General features: G+C 34.2%; 2 protein-coding genes and 1 pseudogene across 3 annotated transcripts; all 3 read right to left on the bottom strand.

Annotated features, from left to right (window-relative positions):
* Positions 1-349: 349 nt before the first annotated feature.
* LOC145057195 (uncharacterized) lies at positions 350-1,278 on the bottom strand (annotated as a pseudogene). The gene is made up of 2 exons (XR_013686018.1): positions 846-1,278; positions 350-771 (listed from the first exon to the last, which is right to left on the bottom strand). The product of XR_013686018.1 is annotated as an uncharacterized LOC145057195 (transcript).
* Positions 1,279-2,462: 1,184 nt separating this feature from the next.
* Positions 2,463-4,998, bottom strand: LOC145057187 (receptor like protein 27-like; the record flags this gene model as incomplete). The annotated part of the gene is made up of 2 exons (XM_079004973.1): positions 2,463-2,876; positions 3,387-4,998. A coding segment is annotated over one exon (1,611 nt), but the record flags the coding sequence as incomplete, so codon positions are not given.
* A 4,389-nt stretch (positions 4,999-9,387) lies between these two features.
* Positions 9,388-11,081, bottom strand: LOC145092309 (uncharacterized). Its single transcript, XM_079030236.1, has 3 exons — positions 10,980-11,081; positions 9,850-10,448; positions 9,388-9,776 (listed from the first exon to the last, which is right to left on the bottom strand). Exons 2-3 carry the CDS (start codon positions 10,439-10,441, stop codon positions 9,580-9,582), a joined length of 789 nt encoding a protein of 262 aa, XP_078886362.1. The 5' UTR covers positions 10,442-10,448; positions 10,980-11,081; the 3' UTR covers positions 9,388-9,579.
* Between the last annotated feature and the right edge of the window lie 1,792 nt (positions 11,082-12,873).

The following is a 12,873-nucleotide window of genomic DNA, read 5'->3' as shown; positions in this document are numbered from 1 at the left end:
GACTTTGGTGCAAGTATTAAGGCCAATTGTCATTCACCAATTTTTTGTCAAACACCACACAATTGTCATTTGTGATGTTTATTCAATTTTCATCCTTCGATTCTATAAAGAAAAAAAAAAAACCAAACTTCGTGTTTGAGGCGCTAACTTTTAGCTTATAACATACGATAAGCTACTTTTATGGTTTTACCAAACGCTAAATTACAATAAGGTAGCTAATTTTTGCCAATCTTAGTTATCGACTTGCTTGCACTAGAGTTATGGTTTGTTTCGATTATCCCATAGAAGATTTCTTTACACCCACCAAATTAGAGTCAAATTATTACTTGTAGAAAATGTCTAACACCATAACACGTTCCGTGATTTTCGGCATTTAATCAATAGCTAATCCACATATAAAACTCAAAAATTTATATATATAGAACTTTAATAACGGATGGAATATGCATGCACCAATGAAGCTTTTTGGTCTTGCAGAAGCAAATTCCAATTTCCAATAGCCTCTTCTAACAAAAATTTGGTCAAACTTCATAAAGTCAAAACTAGTTTAGTGACCTAAAACAGTTTACCTGTATCAAGTTTTGTGTGTTAATACAGCAAGGTAAAACCCCGGCTCATCAATGAATTCCAGCATCATAAAGGAGTGATGAGATGCAACACTTTCTAACATCACTTTATCAGGCAAATCCGACACCACAACATCAGGGTACTCCACTTTCTGCTGTTTCAGCATCTCTCTCCCTTTCGGATGACTAATCACAATTCTTGCACCTTCATAAAGATAGAAATACTAATCAATTTCATGAAAAAAAAATAGTATAATTTTACTAAAATATGAAATATACCTGGTGAGCAAATCTTGGATAGTGCTTCAAAAATTTGACCAAGTTCAAATGGTAAAGCAGGAAGGAAGTAGAGGAACACAACATCAAAAGGCGCCCATTTTTCAGGGACAAAAATCAGTTCTCCTTGCCAACATTTAACTTTGTCGTAATTTTCTTTAATGCAGGCTAATACGAATAGAGAGTCATGAACAACAAGCAATTGTTTGCAAGAATGTGTATCAATCACTCTATCAACAAACCCTTCTTATCCTATTGAAATTAGAACCTTTGAATCTTCAGAAATTTTCCCAGAAGATATGATTCGGTCAGTGTTTTGTTTGTAAACTTGGTTGGAAGATATATCATCAGCATCAAGAAATGACCAATCTTTCTCCACGAAATCTTCAAAGTTGATCACAGGGATTGATCCTTCAGTTGGAGTTACAGCAGGAATTGAGGATCATGGTGAAGCGGATTGGATTGAAAGGGGAGAAAACAGGGGTGAAGATGAGAGGGTTTATAGTTAGGCCAGGATTGAAAGGAAGGTGTAGGATTATGGTGAAGAGATGGGAGGCATGAGAGGGAAGAAGATGGTGAACATATATTAGACTTCATGAGAATACTGTCAAAATACAACAAGTTTCGTATATTGTATTGATCGTTTCTAGATGTTCGCACAGCTTACCTAATCAGCTAAAAGTATTCTGAAATTTTCTAACTAAGTCGAAATTCGAGACACTTTCATCAACACAATATATAACCAATTATTCAAAATTACAACCTTCAAACTAAACTCGAACCTCAACACCTGTGTCCTGATTCTGTGAGCTGAGGAGGTGTTTGCCGCCGACACACCACCTTCAAAAAGATGCAGTCGCCGTCGTCTGAGCAGCGAGTAGGAATATTATCCACCTCCTGCTACTCCTGACCATCTTCTTTATCCCACACAGCCACAATTTGCTGACAGAGCATCACTGCAACCCTACCAGCACCTCTCCTCTCGTGAAGAAATCTGTATGAAGCCGAAGAATTGACGACAGAAGAATAGGACAAGTATACATATAGAGTATGAGGCTCAGATTGAGCAGCCTTATGGCTTGAAATTCGCAAAAGGTTGGAGACTTATTATACCAGAAGGATTTGCAGGATGAAGTTCTGGCCACCGCCCACCAGGTATTCGATGAAATGCCTAGGTCGCTTCTTATGTTCTGTTTTCATTGTTTTATGTATGATTCCACAACCAAATTTCGTATTAGTTTATTGGATGGATTCCATTTCTGTTCTATATATTTGTTATCTCAAATCAATAATTGTTCGTTCTTTTAGTTTATGTAGAATTGGTTATGTTTATAGTGATTGAAAACATGGTAAGTTAAGGGTAGTATCTGCACTTGAACCCACGGAATTTGGGAGCTCTACTTCAGGTCATTGGATGAAGGCGAATCAGGTCATTCTTTAATGTTACCTTATTATATAGTATATCAAAGAGGCGACAGGTTTTATAACCAGAACTACTAGCTGTCTATCACCATTCATTGAATATGAAGATTGCGAGTGCATAAATCACTATTCAATTCAAGTAGTCAGTGTAATAACATTGATTAAATGTTAAAAAGTTATTATATTTTATACCAACAATGTAGTTCACTTATTTTATTCGAAAATATATAATATACATGAATTTCATACTATCACAACCCCAAATCTGAGGTTGAGGTTGAGGTTGAATAGCTTACATAAGAGTGTATGATCATGCCACCATAAACAATAAACTTAAACAATGGAACCGTATGATACATCAAAATCCTGTATTGAAAGTCTACTCAAAGAAATCTAATTTAAACAAGCACAAGCTTAAACATAATATACACATATATACTACATGGTAAAACAAACTGGAATTCCTTGAAGGTCTTCTATAACTTCTCCATACACTTTGAACTTTAAGCTACGACACCTCCTGAGATACATGTTAAGTTAAGTTCATTGTTGGGAAGTTCACGGCTTTCTATCTATAGAAAATACTTCATCCGACAATAGTAAAATGAGCATCTGAAAAACCATGGTTATAATATTGATTACATACAAACCACTTTACTATATCATAACTCTCAAAAGTAACATTCTTGTCGTATTTATTATGATGAACTTATTATAAATAAATACCATGTTTAAAAACTTAGACCGACATCACATAACTAATGGTCTTGACACGTAACTTATCCAAGCTAAACTAAAAAGATTTATTCTTTAATATCTTTAATTTAAATATGTTAATAAGACTTTCTTTGCTAAAATGCATATTTGACAAAAAGAAGAAAAAAAAAAAAAAAAAAAAAAAAAAGTCAAGTAATTGTTGATAATACAAAGTTGAGATGTATGACTGTTAATCTCACAGAGATGTTGTTAGGATTAGTTTAATTTAAAAAATTATATAGAAGCATTATAGTTTTTTGGATGATATACAAAAAACATTTTCCGTTTGGTTGAGACTACATACATATAAACATATTATTATCTTGAAAAATTGCTGCCGAGTTATTTAGCGAATCAATATTGTACCTTAGTTTCTCCTTGTGTTACGAAGTGGCCTTACCCATCTGTCCTTCCTATTTGTGAACCGATAACTATACCTTTGATATAGAAAGTTTCCAATAACAACCCCAACAACCAGCCCGCTTCCAACTCCACAGAATACAAAGATCCAATCAATTCTTTCACTCGGGAAGAGAGACTCAGACACAGTGCTTGTTGGTGGAACTCTCGGCACCTTGAAACCTTGACCTTCCTTGGATAAAGGTCGTCCACACAATCGGGGATTCCCAATGTAGGAGTTGTTATCAAATGTATCAAACTGTTTTCCTTGTGGGATACGCCCCTTAAGATGGTTGAATGACACATTGAAGATGGAAAGGTAGCCGAGTTGCACCAACTGTTGAGGAATTTCCCCAGATAGGTCGTTTCGAGAGAGATCCAAAGCTTCAAGATTTGTTAGGTTCCCTAAAGATGGCAAGATACGTCCAGTAAAATGATTGTTGGAAAGATTGAGTGCTTGAAGGCCTTGAAGATGTTGGAGTGATGCTGGGATTTCTCCTTCAAAGTTGTTACAAGAGAGATCAATGGACATATCTATGGTTAAAATCTGATTGTACTCTGTTCTGACACCTTTGTGTGTTAATGTCACTGAGTATTGCAAATTTGTAAGCACCTGTTTGGAGGTTATATTTGATTCCATAACAGATGATACGCCAAGATGGTTGGAGCTCATGGCATGCCATGTAGTGAAGTAGTTGTGGTGCAACTGACCACTGAAATTGTTGTTAGAGAGGTCTATGATCCGCAACATAGGGAAGTGTGAGGAACCTTGAATTGGACCATAAAGTTTGTTTGATCGCAAAACGAGAACTTGAATCTTGGAAAGAGTTCCCAGCCAAGAAGGAAAGATGTCATGAAAAGAGTTATCTTCAAGAGAGAGAATCTCTAAATTGGTACAATTTGTCAATGATCTTGGCAGCTGACTCGTAAATCTATTTTCACTCAAATCAAGTTCTATCAACTGGCTTCCAGGCATACAAGTATTCCTCATTTTGCCATGGAAGTTATTTCGTCTCAGTTTAAAAAACAATAACGAATTGCTAAGGATAGCCAAACATGAAGGAAGTGTTCCGCTCATGTTGTTAAAAGACAAATCTAAACTTCGAAGAGATTTCAATTCACATATCGATGCTGGTATTTCTCCTGTCAGATTATTATTTGAGACATCATAAACATCTGTGGATTGTGGTGGAATTGGTAGTTGTCCTCGTAGCTGATTGTTGTCAATAAAAAATACTTCTAAAATTCTCCATGGGAGAAAATGAGGATGCTGATCAAAGCCAGTGATGGAGTTGTGTGAAAGGTTAATCAACACTAATGTTTCCCGACTGTTGTTCCAGATCCACACCGGTACCAGGCCATCAATTTTGTTGTGGTCAAGAAGTAAGGTATCCATTTTATTTTGGAAGCGCAAAAAGGAAGGAAATTCCTTCAAGTTGCATGATGATAGTCCTAACTTATGCAATTCTGGTAAAGTGGTATTAGTGTAGTTGTTTGTGGGTACTAATGATATCATGTTAGCACTTAACGAGAGTTTTTGGAGTTTGTTGAGTCCTAGGAACATGTCGAGTTCACGTGTGATTTATTTTTGTTTTTATTCCTAAAAAACAAATTAAAAGTTATTTTAAAAAAGCTGGAGGAAGTAAATTATTGCAAAACTTTATTTTAGGGTCTAAAAACATAAAACTTCTTTTTGGGGCCGAAATCTTTTATTTCAAAAGAAGATTAGGAATGGAAACTGTAAAATAAGCTAAAACACACGAACAAATAACTACAAAAGACTTTAAAGGTCTTTCTTTTGTCATTAATGTTGGATTAGTGTCTAAGCCCGTAACCATATTTGGTAAGTATTTGATCCGGTTGTGCATGGTCTTTTTGGGTTGCTTTCACCAAAGCAACTTGATTGGAGAAATACTAGAGAAAGAGGTTATTATGGTTTATTAATATATTATAAGAATGATATATTAAAAGAGAAATCATATTTGTTTAATTAATATTGATCAATAATTAATTAAGAGTTAATTTTGTGATCATATGTAATTAATTAAACTAGAGGGGCTGAATTGTAATTATATGATAGTTACAAAGTAGGGCAATGGTTACCCTAGAGATAGGGTGGACGAATTCAAGGGATAAAGACTCCTTGAAATCATCCAAAGATAGGGTTCTAGAGTTATCTTATGGGCTGCTTGATGGGCAAACAATCAGATAAGGATAAGCACTTAAACCCTAATCTCTACCCTATATAAAGACCCCTTAGGCCTTGGAAAATCAACTACTTGATCCTAGAACTCCCTAGAGCCGATTTCCACCTCTCTCTCCTCTCTCTCTCTCTCTCTTACTTCTCCATTTGCTCTTGGTGTTTGTAAGCCATTAGAGGTACAACAATTGTGGTACTTGCTTTCAAAGACAAGAAGATTGAAGATTTAGTTGTTATTACTATATAACAACAAAAGGTATGTAATCTATTCATCTTTGCAAATTTCGAAAATACTAGGGGCATGCTAGGGTTCCTCATGTGTTCATAATGTTGTGTATCTAATAGTGAAAACATAGATCTGATTTCTAGGGTTACATGCACACATAGGATTGTTTGTATAAAACCCATCAATTAAGTGTAGCAATAGAGAGAACCACAAACAAGAGATAAACATCAACTAGACGTCTTAAATGGTTCATTTGTTTCCTTCTTAGATATATTTTAGAATAATAAATCAACGTCTTTAAGGGTTCATCACTTCTCTTTTAATTAGATGTTATTTAAAATGTTAAATCATTGTAATGGTTAAATATTATAAGCGATAATTTCAATTTTTTTTATATGAAAATAAGTCAATTTGGAATATAACTTATTGGTAATGGATCATTTGTAATATATTAATGAGTAAAAAAAGTTTAAAATAGACAAGAAAAAAAAAGGGTGGCGTTTCAATACGACCCTTTCAAAAGGCATAATGGTTTACGTTACAAATAAGAATAGTAGAGTACCATAAACTGAATGTGCATTGTCATAACATACTGATTGTACTGCTAGCTTTTTTAGTTGATCTTAATTAGGTCGTATAATAAGGGAAAGTGGGCGAACAATATGGTTATTATCTAGTATTGATCGACTTTTTTATCATCGGTAATAAGATTGAAACGTTTAAAGAAACAAATAAGAATTAATCAGAATACCATATTAGCTAGTGGTGTGCGCGGTGCGATTTGGTGCGGTTTAGAGTCAAAACAGCAAACCACATGTGCAGTTTGAGATTTTTGGAAACCGCAAGCGGCACCATTAAGGTTCTAAACCACGCTATGAGGTACGGTGCAGTTTGGTTTGGTGCGGGCGGTTTTGGTGCGGTTTAATGAATAATTAAAATTATTGTGTATTCGAGTTTTATAAGCATTAGTATATGACTATGTTAAATGATTTTTTATATCATATAACGATTTGTATATAACTGTGGTAAACGATTGTTTTAATATCCCTAACATCATTATTAATTTGATATATATTAATGTACTTTTCCCACCAATTTTAATAGCCCATTGTGAAAATGAAAGTTATGTGCCAGCTAAATCCAAAATAGAGTTTGCACCCAATTAAATGAATTTTTCCATGATAAATTTAATTTTATTCTTCTAAAGATATTGATTTAATATAATCAATATAGTTTTGATACCTAATTTGTCAAGTATCTTTATAAATAGACAAAAATGGGTTAGAATTTGTTATAACTGAAAAATGGTTGTATACTGTCCCATTGTTTAGTGACCAATCTGCTATGATTTTGCATTTGTTAGAATTTGTTGAACACACACACACACACACACACACACATATATATATATATATATATAATGTAGTGCGGTTTGAACCGCATTTACGTAAGCATAAACCACAAACCGCACCACATATTGCGGTTTACAAAAACTACAAACCACGAACCGCACCGTGAACATTGAAAACCGCATTATGTAGTGCGGTGTGGTGGTTTATACGGTTTGTGCGGTTTTATGAACACCCCTAGTTAGGAGGGAAAAGTTTTCTTTCAATTTCCGTGTAAGGAAATCGAGATTGACTTTTTCAAGTCTAATAATATTAGCCTTGAAAAAGTCAATCTCGATTTCCTTACATGGAAATTAAAAGAAAACTTTTCCCTCCTAACTTTCCTTCTAATTGGAAGGATTTTGAGAGAAAGTACCAAAATGTTTAATTTTCCTTTCACTTTTTTCTGACTTGGGAACACAAACTATAATTTTCTTGCCCTTTCTGTTATCTTTTTTTCTCTCGTTACTTTCTTTCCATTCTTTTGTTTTCTTTGCTAAAACTCTAGAACAAGACGTTGGAGAAGGAAATGAAGCCCACAAGGCATAATTGTCCTTGGCGAGTACAAGGGCCTTGGGCCCTTACCTGAAAAAACCTAGATGCTATTTATCTAAGGATATGATCCTTCCTTCGGTAACCAAATGGCATGCCTCTTAATCCACGATTTTGAAGGGAGTTATTGAGGGATTCTTTTGTTTTTCTCACTTTTAATCGATTCATGTAGAGTTCTAACCTTAAGCTCAAGTCGGGCTCTAATGGTAGGCAATCATTTCAGTTTTATTTACTCTACATGTTGTGAACTGAAACCCAACAGTGGTATATTATCTAACGATACTACTTTAGTGTAATGTTAATGTTTGAAAATGTTGTTTTTGGTGCAAATCAAGTTCATATCATCATATTCAATTTTGGACTTGGCATAAACTTTCTAAGGTCTGATATGCATGATATAGCATGATCACGTCTTTTTTCGGTTGGCTTCAATAGATTTGGTAATTTTAGTAATTAACTTTATAATTTATTAATTTGGTTATAGATTATAACACAAAAAAGTATTTATATGAAATTTACCAAAACGCCTTTGAAATTATATAAACTATACTTGCATTGTTTATAATACATTAATTCATAATATTATTAAAATAATAAACACGTTGAAACAATTAAAACAAATCTATATTGAGTAATATAACTTAAAATAAGGTGGAAGTGGTTTGAAGAGGAGGGTCAAAGATGCGTCGTGCAACACACACTTAGGGGTTTTTAATTCTGAAGTCTTTAAATAAAACAAACATTTACGAATGGCCAAGTGGTGAACATGTTTTGCGCGGCACAACCAAGCACAACCCAAAGTGGTTAGAAGTGGTTATTTTAAAAAACAAACAAACAACCCTTTGTCTTTGCATCGGCTTACTCTTTGCATGTCATAACATTGTATGTACCATTAAAGGTGCATATATTTCTTATACAGGAGGTCATAGTGAAAGCAACTATTATGTTCCACCCACCCACTCGGATAGAGGCATGGGTCATCTTACTACATTAACATGGGGTGATGGGATATGCTGATGTTTTTAATGTCATCAAACATTTTGGTAATTTATATTTTAACGAGTACGTATGAGGATTTGGGAATGCTCAAATATGAGTCACGATGTGCAAAGTGCACATTTGTATACACTAATTTGATAGCGGTGAATGATGAGTGCCTCATCTTGAAGGGTCGTCGCTACTAAGACTTTGGTGCAAGTATTAAGGCCAATTGTCATTCACCAATTTTTTGTCAAACACCACACAATTGTCATTTGTGATGTTTATTCAATTTTCATCCTTCGATTCTATAAAGAAAAAAAAAATAAAATAAAATAACAAACTTCGTGTTTGAGGCGCTAACTTTTAGCTTATAACATACGATAAGTTACTTTTATGGTTTTACCAAACGCTAAATTACAATAAGCTAGCTTATAAGGTAGCTAATTTTTGTCAATCTTAGTTATCGACTTGCTTGCACTAGAGTTATTGTTTGTTTCGATTATCCCATAGAAGATTTCTTTACACCCACCAAATTAGAGTCAAATTATTACCTATAGACAATGTCTAACACCATAACACGATCCGTGATTTTAGGCATTTAATCAATAGCTAAACCACATATAATACTCAAAATTTATATATATAGAACTTTTATAACGGATGGAATATGCATGCACCAATTAAGCTTTTTGGTCATGTAGAAGCAAATTCCAATTTCCAATAGCCCTCTTCTAACAAAAATTTGGTCGAACTTCATAAAGTCAAAACTAGTTTAGTGACCTATTGAACACAACTAAAAACAGTTTACCTGTATCAACTTTTGTGTGTTAATACAGCAAGATAAAACCCTGGCTCATCAACGAATTCCACCATTATAAACGAGTGATGAGATGCAACACTTTCTAACATTACTTTATCAGGCAAATCCGACACCACAACATCAGGGTACTCCACTTTCTGTTGTTTAAGCATCTCTCTCCCTTTCGGATGACTAATCACAATTCTTGCACCTTCAAAAACATAGAAACACTAATAAATTTCATGAAAAAAAATAGTATAATTTTACTAAAATATGAAACATACCTGGTGAGCAAATCTTGGATAGTGCTTCAAAGATTTGATTGAGTTCAAATGGCAAAGCAGGAAGGAAGTAGAGGAACACAACATCAAAAGGCGCCCATTTTTCAGGGACAAAAATCACTTCTCCTTGCCAACATTTAACTTTGTCATATTTTTCTTTAATGCAGGCTAATACAAATAGAGAGTCATGAACAACAAGCAATTGTTTGCAAGAATGAGTATCAATCACTCGATCAACAAACCCTTCTGATCCTGTTGAAATTAGAACCTTTGAATCCTCAGAAATTTTCCCAGAAGATATGATTCGGTCAGTGTTTTGTTTGTAAATTTGGTTGGAAGATATATCATCAGCATCAAGAAATGACCAATCTTTCTCCACGAAATCTTCAAAGTTGATGACAGGGATTGATCCTTCAGTTGGAGTTACAGCAGGAATGGAGGATTTAGGTGAAGTGGATTGGATTGAAAGGGGAGAAAACAGGGGTGAAGATGAGAAGGGTTTATAGTTAGGCCAGGACTGAAATAAAGGTGTAGGATTATGGTGAAGAGATGGGAGGCACGAGAGGGAAGAAGATGGTAAACAGATCGACTTCATGAGTGCACTGTCAATTTGTCAGAAGTCAGAACAACCAACATCAATTCATAAGAGCAAAATACAACAAATTCATAAGGATATGTTTGGTTATTGGTTGATGAAATTAGAATTTGGGCAAAATGATATCAAAAATTGAGTTATGGAAACCAGCGGAATTGGAGCACACTTAATTATAAAGTTGAACTTCTTTTGCTCAGCCTTAAATGAGCTTCAACCGAGTCCCGACCTCATCCATGGAATTGTAACCTTAAATGAGCTTTTAGCTTAAAATATAAGATAGAAAAATCACTCCATTTCATCACAAAGCCCTAGCGTTCAAAATTTGTATTGTTCACAACTCATAGAATCAGCTCAAATGTGCTAAGAATTTCTAACAAAATCGAAATTCGAGACGCATTCATCAACACAAGTTATAACTAATCATTCAAAATTACAAACTTTAAACTAAACTCGAACCTCAGCACTAAGAAAAGATACTAATACTCAAGAACAAAAGGAAAGGGGAGAGAAAGCGTCTATGTACATGATAGAGAAGAACCTGTGAGCCGAGAAGGCGTTTACCACCGACGCGCCACCTTCAAACGGAAGCAAGCAGTCGCCGTCGTCTGAGCAGGAGGAAGTGGGAATATTATCTTCAAGTCCGTTAGAATGTCAAAGATTGAAAAATAAGATTATAAATGAACTAAGAAAATTACAGTTTGTTCCCGTAAATTTTTAATACGTACACTTTTGATCCATTTAGTCCAAAACTTGAAAATTGTGAACTTTTAATTTCCTTTTGTCCTAAAGGTGTATACCACTTCTAAGTTCTAACTTCTAATTTAAGTCCTACAAAAAGAATTTTTGCTTTCTATTTTTGTACTTATTTATTGTCAATTATATATGTGTTTCTTCAAATATCTTTATAGAATACTAGTAAGATTAGTTTTGATAAATGTTTATCTATTTATTTCTTGAAATTGACATAACTTCTAAATGTGGTGATAGGAGGGCCGCTAGTTGTGGTGGCATCGTCATCTTCCCATGGTAATCAACCATTTGCATTTAGTACACAATATGTGCCCAACTTTACCATTCTCATAAACATTAAAAAAATATATAATCACAAGTATAAATTCGGTAAGCCGCACATTTGATTTAAAATAAACCACATTTCTACATATTATAATTCATGATATTGCAGTAAAAAAACTTACTAATGAAACATGAATTGACACGTTTATTTTGAGAGGGTGATGAAATCTAATTGCAAACAGCGTGCTAGCATCGAAGTACACGCTAACATTCATGGGCGGCTCAATCATTTTAGGGGCTCTAAGCAAGCCAAAAATTTGGGGCCCTTTGGCATTTACTATACTCAGAAATCAAAAACAGATGAGATGAATATGTCACAGAAAATAGGATCGGTAGAAGAATGCAATGTCGTTTCAGTTTCATGAATGTAGCGATCGTTGATTTATTCTTCCGCTTCATTTATTTTGTGGTTACCGGATTTGATTTTTAATGGACTAAACTTTTGGATTTTGAAAAATATGGGCCCTTTACAATTTGGGGCCCTAAGCCCTAGCTTAAAAAACCTCTACATAAAGTCGGCCCTGCTAGCACTACCACAATAGTCGGCATCACCACTCTTCTACCATCTCTCCCAAATACCCACCACTACCATATTGAATTGTGTCGAAGAATGTGTACACAAGATATGAAATTGGTCATTGCTACTTAAAGAAATTTAATTCCTTTTATTTTATTTTGTTGTTATATGTTTATATATCGGTAGCCGGATCCCAATAAGAGGAGATCAACATATTCGGCATGATCATAATCAGAGATAGAGATAGAGATATAGGTTGTATGTTGTACGTCACAGCTAACTGAAAAACTAGTTTATTTTTTGAGCTTTTTTAAAATTGTCATGTTTTGCATGTCGTTTAAAAAGCTACTTTGAGTAGCTTTTTTAAAAAAAAAAAATCAAATATAACCTTATGTAATTATAAAAAAAACATATTCTTCTAAATGTCTTTCAACTAGTTTATGGGCTAGTTTTCACTTAACTTGATTTTGGTTAATTAGCTTATAAGTTAACGGCTTGCTTTTTAGATTTTTAACTAGTCTCTCAAACATAGTCATAATAGGGGAGGTAGTCTAAAAGTTTCCTAAAAAATATCTGAAGGATAAAAATGTTAGAATTCGCAACAAGGGATCGGGTCGTTGTGGATAAATCTGATTCGGATCCCAATGTTGGATCACCACAGTGACAAAGATCTTAACTAAAATAACATCCATAGACGTTTATATTCTCACTTCAGCTATTGAACTAAATCTTTTAAGTATGCTCTTCTTCTGATCTGTTGTACAATAGTATGTCATCAAAGAAACCCAACACCAACTGGTAAAGAAAATAATCTTGATTATCTGATATTTAGTTTGTAGAA

This window comes from Lactuca serriola, chromosome 1, assembly GCF_051521515.1.
Source record: "Lactuca serriola cultivar US96UC23 chromosome 1, Lser_US96UC23_V15, whole genome shotgun sequence".
Taxonomy (NCBI): domain Eukaryota; kingdom Viridiplantae; phylum Streptophyta; class Magnoliopsida; order Asterales; family Asteraceae; genus Lactuca; species Lactuca serriola.
Note: the sequence above shows the minus strand (reverse complement) of the source record. Positions and strands in the feature narration are given on the sequence as shown.